Here is a 12,593-nt window from a genome sequence, read left to right as displayed (position 1 = left end):
TTTGAAAACTCAAGTAAAAGCAGAAAAGCAGAAGCAAACCTAAGAGTATGTTTTGGTTCTAGTTTGCTACTTTTTGTTCAGTTGTATGATTCTTTCATGAAAGCACTATTTAATTGAACTGACTCATAAAAATATATTTCCCCTGCATGTAATTTACTGCATTAAATGTGTCAGCTCTCCAATAGGGACTGCAGCGTGCCCTGAGCTTGAAAGTCAATATTTGACTGTGGCCATCCCCCGCACACTATACCTTGGTATGTGGTTTAAAAAAACACATATCACATTGTCCTACATGCCAGGAAGGCCGTGAGAATTGGTAATTGCAGTGTGACTGATTGAGGAATGAGTTGCTGGTGTTCTGCGTGGGTTTGTGTTTTCCTGCAACAATCGAAAACTGGGTTTACTGGGTCACGCTGTGACCATTTTATTATCTTTAAATCGGACATTTTAAAAACATTTCCACTGTTTCATCAAACAGTGGTTTTCTACCTCTCGTGCTACATGTGCTGTAACTGCTGTCACAGGTCAGCACGCTGCGAACACTACTTTATTTACTTTCCTTATACTGACAGGTTTAACAGCCTGTGATAAGTCACTGAAGCATCTCCCTCAACCTGTGACCAGGCATTAATAAGTCGGGCGAATAATAAAACATATACACATAACAGATTGTCACCACCTAGATTTTTTTTTTTTATTACTTTAACTAAAGCATTTAGGCTCAACACCACTATTTGTATTTAGACAAGTGATTGAATATCTTTTTTCAGGAATTGTGAAATGAATTCAAATGTTTGTTTCTTCTCAAATGATCGTCTTACGCAAGTCTTTCCCCTTCAGCATTTTTTATTTGTAACGAGTACAAAGCAGAATAGGTATGATACACACAGTATGAATTATACCCTCTGCTAGCTCCTAACACCTGCCTTCCTGAAAAGGAAGGATTGGTTGACTTTCAATAAAGAAACTGTGCCGTTTACGACTTAATTAAAGCAGATGTAGGGATAAATTTGAGTGATAATGGTAAACCATAAAATATTTCAACAATTTTAGCGCAGTAAATGTCCCAGTTGTAATAAAATGCAGCCATATCTTTTGCATGAAATCTGACTTTGCATTTATACTCATCTAGAAACAGGTGGAAAAACACGACCCTTGCTCTGAACAGTTTGCAAAAGCAATTAACTGATATTACCATTCCAAATATTTGATCCATGCTTTATTGTTGACCCTGAAAGAAACTGTTACATACATAAATACATACATTTGTTTATACATAAATAAATAATTCATATTCAAACAGACACACTGTCTCAGTGAAGTCCATCAATGCTGCGTGTCGGACAGGTGTGGATGATATGTACAGCTGAGGTCAACTACAGTTCATGTGGAGCTGTGGAGGGATGGAGCCCGTTAGGCGGGCAGAGCCTGGTGGGTGGGTTGGGAGGGGGCTTCTTGGGGCACTGTTAGCAGGAGGTGAAAGTTTTCCAGAAGAAGTTTTTACACGGGGTTTTGCGGTCGCGCTGAGGCAGTGATAGCCGGTTGTAGACAGCCCTCTCCTCCAGGCGAGACTCCAGCGGCTCCTCCAGATCCACAGGTGCCACGTCCCCCGGCAGCATGTTGGTGTCCAGGGCTCCATCCAACAAGCCGGACACCAGCTTCAGGATTAGCTCCTTGCGCTCTTTGCTCAGCTCCTGAGCAAAAAGCAGAGGAGAAGAGAATATGTTATTAAGACACCGTCATGGGAGATTGTGACAAATTAACAGGAAAGCCTAAAAAAAACTTATTTTTTACTTTTCCAATTTAAGCTTGAGTTCACTGGAATAATTGAAAACTGTTTTCACTCTCTAGCGGAAATTCTTTCAAATGCAAATCAAAGGCAAATCATTTTTTTCTTGATTACACAAGCAGTTTTCAAAATAACATCAGATATTCTTTCTAAAATGTTACTTATTCAATTCGATTTTTGCAAAGAAAATAGATCATACAATCAGTAATAAGAGATGAAATTAATAGAACAATAAAAATCTACTCACCCTGTTCATATGGATGGGGCTCCGGTCGTCCACAGGAAGCACAGCGGCTGCTCTAACGCTGAACACAACCCCCATGAGAGCGGCTAACACCACCAGGAGCTGCATGCTGTGGCAGGAGTGCAGGTGACGGACCAGTGCTACGGTCACAGGAGGCTCACAGAGATCTTGTAAGTGCGTGTGTGTTTGAGAGCAAGAGTGTGAGCAGCTCAGACAAGTCAGAGATCCAGAGGAGAGCGGTGCAGAAAGTGCAGTGCAGTTGGAGGCAGCTGGTCACAAAGACTTAGAAACCACTGGTGTTTCTTCTCCTCATCCTCCAAAGTCCCTCACTCTTTTATAATGCCTCCCCCCCCCCCCGTCTGCCACTGACGTAGCCGGTGGTGGGTGTATGTGACGGAAGGGTGGAGGGTGTATGTGTGTGTGCAGTTTGGGGCGGGGGTGGTGGATGTGGGAGAAGAGGAGGGGGAGATGGAGAGGTCAGGACAAAACAAATGGAGGTGGTCGGTTGTGCTGGTGTGATTCATGGAGAGAACATCTGCAGCAGACAACGTCACCGGGCTCAAACCAGGGTCTGACATCAACATGTGGATAATGTATTTGCAATTAGGATAAGACGGTCTGAAACAGGACCTCTTCAGAATGCAGGGCGGACAATTCCACAACTCAAATCAAACTGTGTGATCTCCCCAGATGTACTCCAAACCCCCCCCCCCCCCCCCCCCCCCCCCCCCAATACTCCTCAAGATAACAGGCTCGCGTTTTCCTGCAGCCGCAATCAAACAAAAAATCTAAAAGGAATGCAAACGGATCACAAGTGGACCTGATCCCCTGCACATCCCAGTGTTTAGCACTTGATTGTACCAGATGACAGCATCTGATTCCTGTCACAGCGCCTCTGAGCGCCTCACTGACACCTGCAGATTGCAATTGACTGGTCCGGCACTCACCATGACTGGAGGACGTGTCTTCAGGAAATGCACATCACCGATCTGGTGGGGAAAAAAAAGAAAAGATGAAGAAAGATAAAAAAAAAAAAAGATGCAGCACATCTTCTTCGTGCCAGATGTGTGAGGAGCTGATGGCTAATTTTGCCATTTTATTTCTAAATTAGAACCCCACTGTGAGAGTGCAACATATTTCAGTTAGGATGCTGTTCAGTTCAATTCACATTATAGACTAAGCTGTTTTGATTCATCTAGTGAGTAACTACTATATGTGATTATAAGGAACCCTGTGGTGCAGCTTACATAGACTCATATGTGTCATATCTCTAAATACTGTTACCTTTTTATATAGGACCACATAACATCACTAAATTTGTGTGAGCTTCTCCTAAAGCCCCATTATTCTGGTCTACATGAGGTGAACTCCTCACTAAAGCCCATTACAGGGAGCAGTTATAGCATAAAACATACATCCTCGTTTCAAGTGTTTGAGATGCTGACCGCAGCCTCCAGGACACATCACTGAAACAGCACAATTAACAGAGTTTACTGGGTTTGCTGTTCAGATGTCTTCAGACAGTGTGCTACAGGCAGGGAACATACAGTACTCATAGTCCAGTTACGTTCAAATTGATTTGTTGGGCTTTCAAAACAGTTTCTTGAGGTGTTTTCTTCACACACTGCTGAGCTGAAGACGGCCCGGAGCCAATCCAAAGATTAGCTGACAGTTGAAATGGCCCCACTGGCATCAATATGTATTTGAAAGATCTGCAACGTTCGCAATACAGTCGGCAAGAGACTTCAAACAGTGGCAAACGTCAGCGTGACGGCTGGTGTGTAGGAGCTCCCAGATATTATTAACGTGGCGTGGAAGTCTCACTCTTCACCACAATTACTTCAAGTGAGGCCTCCAGCGCCGCCTCGACATCTCTGACAGAGATCACAAAGGAACATCCACCCGAGTTCATCTGAGGATTTTGTGTTGTTTGCATCAAACCCGTGAATCTGCAGATGTACGTAAATCCTCCTTTTTAACTGCAACAGAAACTCTCCCAATTTGTATTCACGGTCTCTGCTGTATAATATAAAGGTGAACTGTCCAAGTCACTCATGAACAAATGAGTCCAGCCACATCATATTAACAAAGGTTGGACATATATAGAGAACTAGTGACAACTGAGCTCTTACACAACCACTAGAGTTGATGCAACGGAGAGCAACAGTGACACCTCACACTGCAAAACAGCAACTGACCTGAACAATTTAATGAAGCCAAAGGGCTTTTCATTCAAATTCAAAGGAAATCCCCCAAAATTGTTAAAGCCTCTGAATAAGGATTTGATGAGTTTGAACAGCATTAGTTGTTTGTACCTCTACAATGTAAATGTTAAATGACGACAGAACAGTTTTGTTTTGTTTCACACAGTGCATCTATGGACAGCACTTTATCACACATTAGTCACACTCAGCCATCTGGGGCAGTTTGGGGTTCAGTATCTTGCCCGAGGACACTTCAGCGTGCGGAATGGGGGAGAGGCGGATGGAACTACCAAACCTCTGGTTAGTGCACGACCTGCTCTACCTCCTGGCAGAGCCCCCACTGTGTGAAACTGGCTTTTACATTAACAGAATAAAGTCTGCCATCTTGTGCCTAAATATGGACACTGCACTCGGATCTCAGTGCTGTTCATTGCAGAGTCGTGCATTTGAAATAAACAGCAGCAACAAAGCACACATTAACCTGTGGTTTAAAGTGATGCTGCAATTGGTAACGATTAGCTCAAAACTAAGACATACAGTTGCAATCAGAAATATTCAACCCCCCAACGATCTTAAGGATTTATCAATTAAAGTTTTTTCAAAGAGCAAGATTCTGCTTCGGATGACTTCTTTATGAGTTGAGTGATACATCAACACAGAAAATGCATGATGTAGTATTTGTGTGTAACAGTATGTTTTGTTAAGATAGCCAGGTCACAATTATTCAACCCCTATTTAATATTGTTGTTTTTAAAGCGGTCTGACGGTTTTTATGGCCTAAAGTGGAGTTGAAACATAATTAAGCCTTTGGGAACTCTATAATGATCCTATATTTGCTTCAGCTGTGATGCATATATACACCCCACCCATGAAGGTATTCAAGGTGAGTTGCAATCATGGGAAAGACAAAGGAGCTTCCACAAAAGCTGAGAGAGGAGATTATTTCATCACACCTGAAGGGCCTTGGGTATAAGAAGAATTCCAAAAAATGTAATACCCAAGATACATCATTGGGAGCATTATAAGGAAGTTTAAAACGTATGGAACAGCTGCAAACCTGCCTGGCCGGGGGAAGAAAGCCCAACATTTCATCAAGGGCCCTTAGCAACTTAGTCAGAACAACTAAGAGAAACCCCCGTGTGACTGCAAGACACCTACAGGATGACCTGATGAAGGCTGGTACAAGTGCTTCAGTGGCAACTATAAGACGTGCACTGAATAAACAAGGACTTCATGGCCGGACTCCAAGACGCACTCCACTCTTGACCACAAGGAACATCAAAAGTCGGCTAGAATATGCCAGGAGGAATTTGGATAAGACAGTTCTATGGACTGATGAAACCAAACTGGAACTGTTTGGACATATGGACCAGCGGTATGTCTGGCGTGCGAAAGGCTTATGACCAGAAGAATACCATCCCCACGGTCAAGCATAGAGGTGGGTCACTGATGATGTGGGGCTGTTTTACTGCAGCAGGAACTGGCAATCTTGATCGTGTACCTGGCATCATGGATTCCCAGAAATACCAGGCCATTTTAAAGAGGAATGTGATGCCTTCTGTTGACAAATTAAACCTTGGTGATCATTGGACTTTCCAGCAAGACAATGATCCCAAGCACAACCTCCAAGTCAAGCAACGCTTGGTTGAGAGAAAGATCCTGGAACGTCCTGGAGTGGCCTTCTCAGTCACCAGATTTAAATCCGATTGAAAATCTTTGGTGGGATTTAAAGAAGGCAGTTGCAGCAGGGAAGCCATCAAACATCCCTGAGCTAGAGGCTTATGCACGTGAAGAATGGGCAAAGATTCCGATCGAGAGGTGTAAGAAGCTTGTCAGCACTTACCGAAAACGTTTGTTAGAAGTTATAAAAGCTAAAGGATGCGCCACAAAGTACTGAAGCTGGGGGTTGAATAATACTGCACATGCACGTGTTAAAAGTTACATTTTTCATTTGAACTTCAAAGTTAAGTCAACTTCTGTTGTCAAAATAACTCAAATATGTTTCAATAAATATTTGTTGTTTAATGAGGTTTTTTGTCATTTATTGTCATTATCTTTCATCCAAATCACTGTCTTTTGAGGTGAGGGGGTTGAATACTTCTGATTGCAACTGTACAGTTTTAGACAAATGGAGAGACCCTGAACACATCATTCCCATTTTTCCAATTTCCTGCAGCCTAAGTGAGACACAGAATTTATTTTTCCTCCATAAAAAGCATCACAACTTTTAAACCATATCACATTTTAAAACAAGAGCTGAATTGTAGTTCTGCATCTCGTTGTAATGATGCATAAACCTGAGTAAAGTCATGAGGACGAATACAAACAGAACCATTTTATGTTCAATTTATTACAGTTCATAATTATTATAAAAACACAGACTCATTGCTCAGGTACGACCCCGTTTCTCATTCCTCGTGGAATTAAAAGTAACAGATATTAAGTGTTTGACATTAGCTCAACAAACAAATAAACCACACTGAGACATGAGATTTCCATTGAGAGAAATGAACAGCATCCTGCAGCAAAACACATTAGTTTACAGGCTTACCATCAGTGGTCAATACCCAATACTGCAAGTTATCATTGCATAATGAATCACCTTTAAAAAAGGTATTTCTTGCATTGCAAAGCTCCAACACCATATTTAATTTTCTTTTACCAACATTACAATATTCCATATTTAATTGATGGTCAGAGAGCATCAATTAGATTTACCTCATTTGAAGTTCAAGATATTTTAGAGACCATTTTCTCAACTCGTGACATTTGAGCTTTCGTCTTGAATGAAAACTCAATATAATTATCTGCCTGGAACACTACCATAGATACAAGGAGAAAAAAAATTTCAGTTTTCAACAACAACCATTTTCAGGCACTGGAAGAATCGTAAGCTGAGGATCATTCATTCTTTTCATATTCAATCTGGAATCCAAAGTGAGAAAAACTAAATGCTGTTTGTTACTTTATTAATTTAGGAGGTTCACTATAACACCTAATAATGTCTTGTTTTTAATTATCCAATTTATGCTAGAGTCAGAAATAATAAATAAAAAATCCGCTGCAGAGAGATGTTGATTTTGTGCGAGCAGGAGGTTACGGACTTCATCACTTAACTAGCACCAAATACACTGGAGCGATGGCCGTACCTGATTTGATGTAGTGAATACAAGTTCTGGCATCAATAAAAGCTTTTGTTTTTTTCAAAGTTATTTTGGAAAATGTCACATTCAAAGTCTTGACTAGTGTGAAACGACACTTTATGTTTACAAGAGACAGGCCGTATTTTGTTTCACTAAATACTGTGACTTAAACCCGCGGCAGTAACATGACTATTAACAGTTTATTTGGTATTGTGTACAATTCGATGGATTAACACATCAGTGAATTACTATGACACTGAAGGAATCTTAAAGAGTTCATGTACCTTTCCCAACACACACACACACACACACACACACACACACACACACACACACACACACACACACACACACACACACACACACACACACACACACACACACACACACACACACACACACACACACACACACACACACACACACACACACACACACACACACTGTGTGCTGTGAATTAAGCCCAATTTTCTAAAGTACTTTGTTAGTTGGTGATGTTTAAGTTCATATTAATTAAAGTAAATCAGGTGCAGCCATCAACCAAATGTACTTGTTGCAAATTTATCAAATACAAAGACGATCAACTTCCTGGTCCCTAAAACCAGACAAATTGAATATCAAAAATCTAAATCTGTCAACCACCTGTTTTTTCCATTGCTATTTTTGATACTTGCATAAAATTTGAAGTACAAAAAAGAAGAAAGTACTTGATTCCTTTGTGTTAAACTCAAATGAATAACGATGGATTCTGACCATGAAAAGAACAAATAAAATGGATCAATCGTGTGTAGAGGTCACAGTATTCTGAATATAGAGTAGAAACAAATGGCCACTGTATTTTCCTATTAGCACAAGATGATATCAAGCATTACAAATAAAAATGCATTACATGTACATACTCTCTATGGTATGTAATATATTGCATAACATGTGCAGTGAATCCAATAAACAATACAATGTTTCAGAGTGAGGTCAGGTTTGATGACAATGCTCTTTCCACTCAGCCCCGCCCATCAAATAGCTCTTCACAAAACGTTGGTACGACAATTAGAGTAAAAATTAATATTCAAATACATGAGAAAAATAAATAAACAGAGAGAGCGCGCTGGAAGGAAGGGAACAAACTAACACTTTGTCTGTAGAAATCAACAAGTTTCCACCCACTGATTATGAGACGCCACCGCACAAAATCGTTTAGGAGGCCGCTTCAGTTGAGCTGGACTGTGTTGAGGAGGTGGAGAGGCCGTAGAAAAAGGGTGTTTATCTGTCGTCTGAGGGTCAGGTAGAGGATGAACGTGGTGGTCTGTCACTGCTGGTCATGCTTCACAGAGCACCTGCCAAAGAGTGAAAGGTAGCAGAGTCCTCAGATTAACTTTACTCTGAAATAACACCAGTTAATTAAATCATTCAATCATTCTGCACTAATACTAGTCAAATCTGGAAAATAAGTCAAACATACCTTTCTTGCAAACTCCGGGAGGACGAATGATGCTTTGTGAATTTCAGGGTTGTAATATTTAAGGTTCATATTTTCCATTTCTTCTTTTACCAGAGCTTTCACAGGTTCCTTGAAATTAGTTTCCTGATTGAAAAAAAGTGAAGGGGGACCTCAGTCATTTAATGGTCATCACCAATTCCAGACAAGTTATTGAGCAGCTATAGTTTTTGCATTAAAAGGGATAGTTCACGCACAAGCTCTTGCCTCTATGCTCTTGCCCAAGGGGCACGTGACGACAGCAGCTCGCGAGTGTCACGAGACAAGCTGCGGCTCCGGGCTGAGGATAGCAGCAGACATTTAGCCTTAAAAACATGGTGTAAATGACGCCGTCTCGAGTCGAAATTGAATGTCGGGGCTCTTGGTCACTTGGATGACACCACAGGAGCAGTATGGAGGCATTGTATGTTTGGCTTGATGGTTTGAAGAAGTGACCCCAAGCTACTTCAATTGTATTGTATTCTGCTGCAACACTGTTCACCCCTGAAACTCCAAAATGGTTTTGTGAACTCAAACACTTCACCCACCCCTCCATCGGCATAGTGGTGAGTAGATAATGAGTGAATTTTCCATTTTGGGTGAACTATCCCTTCAAGCTAGTGGCGTTTATAGGCACCACGTGTGTGTGTGTGATGTAGAGTGACAAGCTCACTTACAGGATTTTTACTGCAGAGCATGAATCCAATTTGGCCGCTGGGATAAGTTGGGATGGTGCTGTAGGCATAGTCCACCACAGGGAATAGGGTCTTGCAGAAGGTCTGCATCTCCTTTATCAGCTCCAAATGGAGCCACTGACACTCTCCTGAGAAAATGACAAGAGCAGAATGAAGGGCATGTTCATCGTTTCAACTTGACATAACTGAAAGAGACTTAATAAACGGTAATAAAACAGCATGGGAGGGATTACTAAAAACCAAATCACACAGTGCTTTGGGAGGATTGAAAATGATTTTAACTGTTATTTGATAGGACAGTTATGACTTCTTCTTAGGTAAGAGCCTTTCTAATGACTTGTTAGCTTTTCTTTAACTTGGAAGAAAACTGAGGTAAAATTTAAAGTTACCCTGGGAGCAAAGAATTCCACCGTTTCGCAACGCTGCCTTCATCAGCTGATAGTAAGACTCCTTGAACAAACTCTCAGCAGGTCCTGCAACAAAAACACAACTCGGGATAGGACCGCCTCCGACAGCAGCTGACAAGGTCAGATGTTACAACTCTGAAAAAGTGGCACTTACCGACTGGATCTGAGGAATCAGTTATAATGACATCGAAGGCATCCTGGTTCTGCTTCATGAATTCAAAGCCATCTCCAACATGAAGGGTGAGCTTGAGGTTGAAAAACCCTTTGGCCATCCCCGGGAGGAACTTCTTCGAGACGTTAATGACATCCTACACATGAGGCAACATCAACACTGATATGAGCAGGTGTTAAAGCAGGGAAAATAACCAATATTGCTTTATGGAGAGAAGCTCGAATCCATGACTGTGTTGTTCCCACCTCATCTATCTCACACAGCACCACCGACTCCACCAGGGGATTCTTTACCACTTCTCTCAGCACGCCGCCATCGCCACCGCCAATAATCAGAACCTGCAAAACAGAAAATGTGCCGTTGAATTGTCATGACAGGAAGGCGTGACTGCTCCTGAGTGGTATTTCAGCTTCGTTAATTTCAAAAACAATTAATTTTGAGTGGTACCTTCTTAGGGCAAGGATGGCTGCACAGCGGGAGGTTAGCAATCATCTCTTGATAGGCAAACTCATCTCTCTCTGTGCACTGAATCACACCATCCAGCACCAAGACGTTACCGTAGGTTTTACTGAAAAGTGACGTGACAGCAAGGCATGAGAGGCACATTTGACACGTGTAAGGTAAATAGACTTAATTTTGAATGTGTACACGTGTGTGCAGGAGACAGCAGGAGTCTACTGAATGACTGCAACTCGAGCCGTTCCCTAAAAGTTGATGCATTGATCAGGACTCCATGAGGGCGCTTTATCTTTGGCTCCCCCACAATACACAGAGATATGCAGGGTCAACTGTGATGAAACACACGAGTCATGTAGAAGAGTGTGGAGTAGCTGATCATCTTCGTTGACGTTTGTTTTACCTTTTAGAATCTTTACTTTTTTTCTACTACTGGGTTTGTTTTGTAGGTTTATTACCTTTATATTGTCCGGAAGCAAATGTTTTATTTGTTTGCGTCAATAAAGTGACCAGTTACATGGATGATGAATGATTGATTGAATATAATCAATGAAATGATGTTTTTTATAAGTGTGCATGAGTTTGTAAATACACTTTCCTGCGTCTGCTTTGTCAGGCAGAGCACTTGCTGACCTCTGATATTAAAAAGGTGCTGCATCATGTATATAATAGTATAATAGTATCACTGCGATACTTCTCTTACTTGTAGCTAAGGTGTGATAAACTACACACGTTATACTGCATAGTGTTGCATTTAAATATGATGTACAAGCAGCTGACCATGACCTCTGACCCCCCCACACCACACAGATGCTTCAAAATGCTAACTCTACGTTTACTGCTGTGTCCTGAACAGTTTAAATCCCTGCGTGGTCACGACGAGGATCGATCAATGAATAATTCCATGACTGCTGCCGTGACTTGTGTTATCCTGTCAGTGTGTTACCATTACACACCCTCACCGCCCTGTCTGCGGCTCATTAGCCAACAGGCTAACGTACTTGTTAGGTGAGAGTTGAGACCAAGGGAGAAACTCTGGAGCAGCTGCCAGCTGAGCAAACTTAGCCGAACCCACGAGCCGCTGCTGCTGCTGCTGCTGCTGCTGCTCAACTGCCAGGGCACGCTAACAGCTAGCCCCGTTAGCACTCACCTCTTGAAAACCATGACATCTTGAAACGTGGACTTCTTGTGGTAGAGCACCTCCTCCACCTGCAGGCTCATCGCTTGGCCCGGCCATAGCGTGCACAGCTCCGTGAACCAGCCATCTTTAATGTGGTCCATAACTGCAGCCGACAGCCACAAGTACAACTGGACAGTTTCCTCCGTGTGTTTCTCTGCGGCGTCGGTGTGACTGAGGTGACGTCGGCTCGTGCGCCGACGCATAAACTTGCTGTCCGCTCTGAGTGCAGCGAATGGGAAGCCGCGGATGGCGGTGACGTAGGCAGCCCCTGGCCAATGGGGTGGCAGCGTGAGCCGGCTCGAGTATAGTTTGTGTGATTTCTCAGATCGGCTCGTGGCCCCGCCCCGTGGAGAGGAGTGGTGTTCAAGTGAAGAGGAAAGTTTGGTCTCCTCTTCATCGGGGAGGAAATCGAACCGTTCACTGATCCCAGGCCTGTGTAACCTCACTGTGCTCGGACACTGTAAACACCAGGCCTGGTTAGGTTATGGGGAAAGATCACAGTTTGGATTAAAATATACTCTTTCACAACATTGGCCACGTGCAAAGAAGATCTGGTGGCAAACCACTGAGACAAATCCCCCCCCCCATGTGCTCGTGGATGTGCCACATGCATGCAGTTGTCACGGTGGCACGCTGCTGCGCATGCGCTGGCCCGCAGCAACTACAGCGTGCGTGGCCGTGTGTAACGTAGAATCAGTGCAATCACTTTTTTCTATGTATTTATGTACTTATTTCTCACGCAGGAACAGTACGGTGCACACATCATTCAGAGTTCATACATTTGTCCTGACCCGGCTCAAGTGGCCACAACCAAAGGGAGACACACCAG

At 42.6% G+C, this 12,593-nt stretch overlaps 2 protein-coding genes across 2 annotated transcripts; both read right to left on the bottom strand.

Moving 5' to 3' along the window:
• Positions 1-828: 828 nt before the first annotated feature.
• Positions 829-2,353, bottom strand: cort (cortistatin). Its single transcript, XM_034589764.1, has 2 exons — positions 2,037-2,353; positions 829-1,694 (listed from the first exon to the last, which is right to left on the bottom strand). Exons 1-2 carry the CDS (start codon positions 2,139-2,141, stop codon positions 1,467-1,469), a joined length of 333 nt encoding a protein of 110 aa, XP_034445655.1. The 5' UTR covers positions 2,142-2,353; the 3' UTR covers positions 829-1,466.
• A 5,473-nt stretch (positions 2,354-7,826) lies between these two features.
• Positions 7,827-11,955, bottom strand: srm (spermidine synthase). The gene is made up of 8 exons (XM_034589763.1): positions 11,735-11,955; positions 10,576-10,696; positions 10,374-10,466; positions 10,111-10,264; positions 9,939-10,022; positions 9,532-9,677; positions 8,840-8,962; positions 7,827-8,714 (listed from the first exon to the last, which is right to left on the bottom strand). The coding sequence occupies exons 1-8, from the start codon at positions 11,863-11,865 to the stop codon at positions 8,697-8,699; spliced, it is 870 nt and encodes a 289-aa protein (XP_034445654.1). The 5' UTR covers positions 11,866-11,955; the 3' UTR covers positions 7,827-8,696.
• Between the last annotated feature and the right edge of the window lie 638 nt (positions 11,956-12,593).

Source organism: Hippoglossus hippoglossus, chromosome 7 (genome assembly GCF_009819705.1).
Source record: "Hippoglossus hippoglossus isolate fHipHip1 chromosome 7, fHipHip1.pri, whole genome shotgun sequence".
Taxonomy (NCBI): Eukaryota; Metazoa; Chordata; class Actinopteri; order Pleuronectiformes; family Pleuronectidae; genus Hippoglossus; species Hippoglossus hippoglossus.
Note: the sequence above shows the minus strand (reverse complement) of the source record. Positions and strands in the feature narration are given on the sequence as shown.

Bases quoted from the DNA above. Each gene is read 5' to 3' on its own strand.
- cort (XM_034589764.1), bottom strand. From the start codon at position 2,141: ATGCAGCTCCTGGTGGTGTTAGCCGCTCTCATGGGGGTTGTGTTCAGC. The intron at 1,695-2,036 runs GTGAGTAGATTT...CTTTTTGCTCAG, and splicing joins GCCCCATCCATATGAACAGG to GAGCTGAGCAAAGAGCGCAA.
- srm (XM_034589763.1), bottom strand. From the start codon at position 11,865: ATGGACCACATTAAAGATGGCTGGTTCACGGAGCTGTGCACGCTATGG. The intron at 10,697-11,734 runs GTGAGTGCTAAC...GTCACTTTTCAG, and splicing joins GATGTCATGGTTTTCAAGAG to TAAAACCTACGGTAACGTCT. The intron at 10,265-10,373 runs GTGGGAACAACA...CCTCATGTGTAG, and splicing joins TGCTGTGTGAGATAGATGAG to GATGTCATTAACGTCTCGAA.